This window comes from Pinus tabuliformis, chromosome X, assembly GCF_031772625.1.
Source record: "Pinus tabuliformis cultivar Carrire ecotype Pingquan chromosome X, CPIR1, whole genome shotgun sequence".
Taxonomy (NCBI): Eukaryota; Viridiplantae; Streptophyta; class Pinopsida; order Pinales; family Pinaceae; genus Pinus; species Pinus tabuliformis.
The window spans coordinates 1,556,175,055-1,556,183,131 of NC_142308.1; the positions used below are offsets into that span (position 1 = coordinate 1,556,175,055).

General features: G+C 38.9%; 1 protein-coding gene across 1 annotated transcript; it reads right to left on the minus strand.

Moving 5' to 3' along the window:
- Nucleotides 1-1,469: 1,469 nt before the first annotated feature.
- Nucleotides 1,470-2,027, minus strand: LOC149145971 (uncharacterized). The gene has a single exon (XM_089452614.1). It carries the CDS (start codon nt 2,025-2,027, stop codon nt 1,470-1,472), a length of 558 nt encoding a protein of 185 aa, XP_089308740.1.
- Nucleotides 2,028-8,077: the final 6,050 nt, after the last annotated feature.

Below are 8,077 nucleotides of genomic sequence, written 5' to 3' on the forward strand. Positions count from 1 at the left end.
GTCTGAAGAGCGTTCTTTATTGAACGTCCTAGCCCTTCAGCCATTAACACAAAAAGAAAGGGAGAGAGGGGGTCTCCTTGACGAATGCCTCTAGAGGGGTGGAAAGGACATGAGGGAATGCCATTTACTAAAATGGAGAAAAAAGTAGAGGAGACAAGATTCATTACCCACCTGACCCAGGGAGGAGAGAAACCAAAGGCAGTAAGCATTCTTTGTATGTAGATCCAGCTTAATTTGTCAAAAGCTTTTGAGAGATCAATTTTGAGAAGCATACCTACTTTTTTGTTGTGCTTTAATGAATGAATGATCTCATGTGTGAGGATGATGCCGTCAATGATTTGCCGTCCTTCTACATATCCCGATTGTTCTGGCGATATTAGCAAGGGAAGCAGCGGTTTCAAACGGGAAGCGATGACTTTGGAGATGACTTTGTAGATAACATTGCAGAGAGCTATTGGCCTGAATTTGTCTGGCGTTATAGAATGCTCTTCTTTAGGAATGAGTGCAATAAAGGTAGCATTTAGAGATGGAAGCAACCAATGCAAAGTTCTAGATTCTTCCACAACCTGCCAAACGTCCACTTTGATGAGATCCCAGAATTTATGAAAGAAGTTGGAGGTAAAGCCATCTGGTCCAGGAGCTTTCCCCTCTTTGAGCTGATTCATTGCTGATTCAACTTCCTGTAGAGTAACCGGTCTAAGGAGTAATTGATTATGTTCTTCTGTGATGATTTTAGGGATATGCTGGAGAGTCCGTTCTATAGCTGGCTGTCTGTTGATTTGTGGTTCCTGATGAACATTTTTGAAATGTTGGAGTAGCTCTCTTTCAATATCATCGTGTTCTTCTAGCCTTTCTCCCTGCTGATTCTGAATTTGTGTGATGTTGTTGTGCATTCTTCTCTGTATGGTGGTGCGGTGAAAGAATTTTGTATTCTGCTCTCCCTCTTTTAGCCATTTTACTCTGGATTTCTGCTTCCAGAGGATCTCCTCTTGCTTTCTTCTTTCATCCAGTTGATTATGAAGGTTCTGTTCCTTTTCTATCAGTGCTTCTGTCCTTCCTTCATTAATTATTTTTTGCTGAAGTTCCATCATTTCTTGTGCTAGAGCTCTTTGGGCTTGAAAGATATTTCCAAAGGTCATTTGATTCCATTGCTTGATATGTATTTTGAGATATTTGAGCCGTTGTTGAAGTTGATACATTTTTTATCCTTCTGGGGGAATGAAACTTTTCCAAACTGAGAGGACCATATTACTGAATTCCGGGTGGGTAAGCCAAAATGCTTCAAAATGGAAGGGTCTCCTTGTGGAGTTACCAGGTCTTTGCCATTGCAGAGATATGGGCCAATGATCTGACCTAGAAAGAGGCAAGATTGAGGCAGTAAAGTCTCCTCCTAAATGAATTGCATTTTCAGATAACAAGAAACGATCCAACCGTGAGGCTATTTGCTGCGAGCCTGATCTTTTATTGTTCTAGGTGTACATTCCATTGTTAAAAGGTAGATCAATGAGCCAGTTATTTTGTATGAAATCCTTGAAGTGGCTGCTTTCCATGTCTAATCTGACCCGGCCTCCATTCTTTTCCTCAAGTTTAGTAATCATATTGAAGTCACCCCCTGTAATCCAAAGAGGATGATCTCTGGTGGAGTTGAGCGTTGTAATTGTGTTCAGCAATGCCAATTTGTTCATAGCATCCTGAGGGAAATAGACATTGGTGAGATGTCTGTGAACATTGGTCCCAATAATATGAAAAGTTGCTTGAATGAGATTATGAGTCGCATGAAAATTAGTGAGCAAAATAACTTGTGTATCCCATGCTTTTTCTAGTCCCCTTGAAGCTCCCGAAGCGTCCACTGCTACTGAATGGCTTCCTGGCCATGCTTTTGAGAGAATGGTGCCAAGTGCATTACTGTTACATTTTGTTTCTTGCATGAAGAAAATTTGAGGTTTCTCTTGTTGTATCATGTTTTTGATCATTCCATATTTCACAGGGCTGTTTAACCCTCTTAAGTTCCATGATGTGAGCTTCATGGTTCAAGATTGGGTAGCGGCCTGTAATACTTCGTTAACTTGGAATATCTTCCTAACTCCACCAACATTTCCCCAATGATGATGGTTCTTTGCAGATCTGTCTTTCTTCCTCGTTTCTTGGTATCTTTGGGAAGGTTTTTCCCATCCCATTGACTACCTGGTTGGATCCCTAAAGTTCGCTGCTGATGTGCTCTAGAAAGGATTACCTCCAAACTTTCTAGTTGTCTATCTGGGATTTTATCAAACTCTTTCTTTCTGCAGGCTTGCTCAAGGCTGAATATATCCAGATCCCCAATGTCAATACTTTCAGGCTCCTCTTCCATATGTTTGGGCTCACTGCTTCCCGCTACTAAGTCATTTGAATGGATTGGTTCTTGGAGAAAGATATCCATTTCCATTCCATTATACCTCGATTCAGATTCCTTAGTTGGATTGGATGATGGGCTGATCAAGGCTTGAGGTGGCTTCAGGGCTTTCCTTGTGTCTGAGGGCTGGATTATCGAAGATGACTTGGGTATATCTTCATTGTGGGTGGGGGGTTCAGAGTCATTCAAAGTTGTTTGTGCTAGGATATCAAAGCTGTTGCTGGTGGAGGGAATGGATGAGATGGCTGTGGGATTTTTTGAGCCCGAAGCAGGCTTTTTGTGGTGCTTTTTCTGGATATTGACTTTAGTAAATCCTTCCGCATCAGTTTTTTCTGAGGTGGTATTGGTTTTGGGGGTGACATTTAGGGGGCAGTCACGGAAAATATGACCATGTGCATGGCATTTTATGCATCTAAAAGGAACATGTTCATAATCTATAGGATGAATCCATTCAAAATCATCGTGATATAGACTTACCGAGTTCGAGAGTGCCTTGTTTAGATGCATGTAGACACAGATGCGAGCATAGGAGGTATACCTTCTTAATTTTGTTTCTTCGGCTATCTTTATGAAGTCGCCCAGACCATTTCCAATGTCTTTTAGCGATTCTTCATCCCAGTACTCCAATGGGAGGGAATACAGGCGGATCCATACAGGCACCCAACTGAAATCCTCTCTGTCCGGATTGAATCTTTCGATCCAGTCTCTAAGATACAAGCCCACGGAGTTGAAGAAATAGGGGCCGCTGTCTAGGACTTTGTTACGATCTTCTATGTAGTTGAAGACAACCATAAAGAAGCCTTTAGGTCTGAGCTGCAGGGTGACATTTCCTTTAGGTTTCCATTTGGCCGCAATTCATCCTTGCAGGGCTTTCTCTGTCGGCCAGAAGTCGATAAATTTCCTTATGAGAGCGTGGTCCTTCATAAATTGGATTTGGGCATTGATCCGGTGACCAGGTAGTTCTATCTTGGGTCACTTTGCTGCAATAGGTTTGCAAGTGGCAGAGGTAGCTTTGGGGATCTCTCTGTTCAATGTAGGATTGTCTTGCTGCTGAGTCTGAGGCATTGCCTCCGTGTCCTGTGGTGATTTTTGTTTCCCTTGCTCTGCTGGGTCAGTCTGCTTTGCAGTACTGTCAGGTTGAACCATATGAATATCCCTATCCATCCCATTGCTAGTTCGAATCTCGCTACTGCCGCTGGGGGGAGGCATTGAGTTCCCCCCCGGAAGGGAATCCATAGCAGTGGGTCTGATTGCTGAGTAATGTTGTCATCGGAGATGCTGAGTTGTTGCAGTCTGGCGATGTTCAGAGAGGTTCAATTGCTGCAGAGTTTACTAGAAACCCTAAGTAGCCATGAATCGCCTAGAAACCCTCATTCTCCTCTCAGTTCAGAAGCCCACTATTGTTATTATTGTGCCCTTATATTATTATTGTTATCTTGGCTTTGATTATATTTTGACCCCTTAGACTCCTATATATAGAAAGGAAGTTTTGTCATTTGTATCATCCGAGAATTATTCATTTTTGTAATGTAAAGGAGGTTGACCCCTCAAAGAGGCTGATTTTGAAGTCGTTAATCTATATTTTCTTCTATTTTGTGATCTGGTTACATAACATTTGGTATCAGAGCTTTGGATTCTAGGGTTTCGCTGCTCCAAACAGGTCATCGTGGAATTTTCACTATAAATTTTTTTATATGACGTTTTAGAAGTGGAAAGTAAAACTCATTTGATCCAAAATCTTGATGAACCTCGGGTTTGAATTTCATATCTTTTCTCGATATATTTTCGGAGATAAGATCCAAGGAAGTTAGGGTTTTGTAGGCTCCCGAATTATATCTCAAATAGGTGACCTGGGGAAAATCGTCATAACTTTCTCCCTGAGCATCAGATTGAAATTTCGTAAAACGTTACAGAAATAGGAAGGCCTGTAGTTTTTTGTGTATTAGTTTCAGGTCCTATGGTCGAAAAAATGACCCATGGAACTTCGTACAAGTTCTCTCTACTGAACCAATCTATAATCAGGTCATCGTGGGAGATTTGACATAACTCTTCCTTGGAGAATCCAATCTTGATCATACTTGCGGGGTTGGAACGAGGACTCAGAGGCCTATTGCAGGACGAAATTTCAGACCTTGGAGATCCAAAATTAAGAGATACAACAAATTCAATATCAAGCTCCTGCAAAGTAAAAAAAGATGTGTAGCTTTTTTTAAAATTTTGCATAAGTTTGGTTTTAAAAATTAATTTGAAGGAATTCAAAGGGCATAGTGAACCATTATTATCATTAATTGATGCTCCGAAGACAGAAAATGGAAACACCTAATAAGCAACCTGAAATGTCTAGCATGACTCATGAAGAAGAGGAAGAAATGCAACATGATATATCAAAATTATGAGACCAAGTGCAACAAAATTCACTCTCACAAAAAGTAACAGAAGCTAAGATGGATAGTTTAAAGAAAGACGTGGAAGCTAATGTGGATGGCGTGGAAGCTAAGATGGATGGTTTAAAGAAAGGCATGGAAGCTAAGATGGTGGTTTAAAGAAAGGCATGGAAGTTAAGATGGATGGTATAGAAGAAAAACTTAAAAGGCAACATGGAAAATTTGAAGACAGATTTGACAAATTTGCTACAAGAAATGCTTACTAGTGGTGAAAGGGTAGTAAAGGAAACTCATGAGGAGAACAAAAGCAATGTTAATCATGATTTCGTAGACTCTAATGATGGATTGAAGACCTACCATGTTCCAAAGATCGATATGAGGAAGTTTGATGGTAAGGATCCTGTAACATGGATACTACAGATGGAGCAATATTTCGATCTCCATAATGTGAAAAACATACAAAAGGTATGCATTGCAACTTTATATTTGGAACCAAATCAGTTTGTATGGTATCGATGGATTTTCTCTCGTAAACAAATTGTCACTCGGGTAATTTTTACTGAAGAAGTGATAGCACATTATGAGGATACAAAAAGCAACACTTTTTTTAGCCAATTGATAAATATTAAACAAAAGGGTTTAATGATGGAGCACATTGAGGACTTTAAAAAATTGAATATAAGGGTAAAATATATTCCAGATGAGCATAGGATTGATGTGTTCATAGGGACTTTTAAGGATAACATCCAACATGAGGTTCGCCTTTGGGAACCTGATTCATTGGAGAAGGCATTCACGTTGGCAATAAAAATGGAAATAAAATTTATGACAACAAGGAAGCCTACCACTCACAACTATAAAGATGGAAGTGTTGTTGGCCCTAGCCTTCCACAACCTACAAGGTTGACACCACAACAATTGGAAGAAAAAAGAGCAAAAGGGCTTTGTTACAGTTGTGATAGCAAATACACTAAAGGTCATAAGTGTGCTAAGAATAAAATATTTTACATAGATTGTGAAGAGGAGGAAGAAAAGGAACAAGAAACATCAAAAGAAGAGGATATACACCAGGAACAAACCCTAGAGAAAGAAGAAATGAATCTGACCATATCTTGTAATGCATTGGATGGAATTACCACTCATAAAACTATCAAGATAGAAGGACATATCAAGAAGAAAAAGGTAATAATGTTTATTGATTCGGGAAGTACCCATAATTTTATTCATTGTAAGATAGCCAAGGAATTGAATTGCTTACTATATCCAACACTGGAGTGTCAAGTGATAGTTGCAAGTGGAGGAACCATAAATTGCTTTGGAAAGTGCCATAATGTCATGCTATCCATTGGAGAATATGTATTGAATAGCCCAATGCTTTCCATTCCAATGGGTGGTGTTGATGTTGTACTAGGAGTCCAATGGCTATAATCCTTGGGTATAATAAATTTTAATTTTCAAGAACTTTTCATGAAATTTTCTTCGGAAGGAAAGGAAGTTGAATTAAGGGGTATCACAGGGAAACTGGGAAAGATAATCATCTCTAACGAAATGACAAAGCTTATAAAGAAAGAACAACGAGGTGTAATTGCACAATTATGTTCGCTAGAGGTTCCCACATCGAAATAATCTATTTCTCCAGATCTCCAAAAAGTCTTGGACAATCATTCCAAGGTATTTGAGACTCCCAAAGGCCTCCCACCTATTCATGATCATGATCATGCTATTCATTTGATTCCAGGAAGTGTTCCTCCAAACATCATGCTTTACATATATCCCTATGCCCAAAAGAGTGAATTTGAATGTATGATTTCAAAAATGCTAGAGACTGGTATAATTCAACCTAGTCAAAGTTCTTTCTCTACTCCAGTACTATTGGTGCACAATAAGGATGGGTTATGGTGCATATGTACGAATTATAGGGAGATAAGCAAGCTCACTATTAAAGATAAATTTCCCATTCCTGTCATTAATGAATTATTGGATGAATTGCATGGATAAATTTACTTTACCAATTTGGATCTTCATTCAGGATATCATCAAATCAGAATGAAGACTGAAGGCATTCCAAAAACAACATTTAGAACTCATGAAGGCCATTATGAATTTTTGGTCGTGCCTTTTGGCCTTACCAATGCACCTTCTACATTTCAAAGTTTGATGAATTCCATTTTCAAACCCTTCCTTAGAAAATTTGTGTTAGTATTTTTTGATGATATACTAGTCTACAACAAGTCTTGGAAGGATTATGTTCAACATGTTGACAGGGTGCTCAAACTATTGGAGGAGAAACAATTATATGTAAAAAGCTCCAAATGTTTCTTTGGAGTACAAGAGGTGGAATATCTAGGTTATATTGTATCTCATGAAGTTGTGAAGGTAGAACCTAAAAAAATTAAAGCGATTAAGGAATGGAAAATGCCCACATCCATAAAGCATCTGCAAGGATTTCTCAGGTTGACAGGGTATTATCGCAAGTTTGTTAAAAATTATGGGCGAATAGCAGCACCTCTAACAATATTATTGAAGAAAGATGCATTTTCATGGACTCCAGAAGCAATGATGGCCTTTGAACATCTTAAAGAGGCAATGTGCCAAGCACCGACGTTAGCTATGTCAGACTTTACAAAAACCTTTATTGTGGAATGTGATGCCTCAGAAAATGGAATTGGTGTTGTTTTAATGCAAGAATAAAGACCCATTGCTTTCGAAAGTTGTCCAATCAAAGGAAAGTATTTACATAAAGCTATTTATGAGAAGGAAATGTTGACAATACTACATGCACTTAAGAAATGGAGACCCTACCTAATGGGAAGACACTTCAAGGTAAAAACAAATCGTGATAGTCTTAAATAATTTTTAGAACAAAGATTATCTTCAGAAGAGCAACAAAAATGGGTCACAAAGATGTTGGGTTATGACTTTGAAATCATCTACAAAAAAGGGAAGCAAAATGTTGTGGCATATGCACTCTCAAGAAAGGATGAGGATGTGGAAGCATTGGTTTGCGCCATTTCTATTATCCCACCAGATTGGATAAACAAAGCAAGGGATGAATGGAAGAATGATGAAGAAGTGTGGGAACTCATTCAAAAGATACAACAAAATCCCAGTACATCTAATACATTTAACAAGAAAAATGATTCGTTATGGTACAAAGATTACTTATACCTATGTAAGAATTCCCAACTCAAACAAAAGATTCTTATGGAATTGCACACCTCTCCCTTAGGAGGGCACTCAGGATTTTTAAAAACTTATCAGAGGGTTAAGAAGGATTTTTTTTGGGATGGCCTTAAATCGG

Excerpts from the sequence above, each read along its gene's own strand:
- LOC149145971 (XM_089452614.1), bottom strand. The coding sequence starts at position 2,027 with ATGAAGCTCACATCATGGAACTTAAGAGGGTTAAACAGCCCTGTGAAA.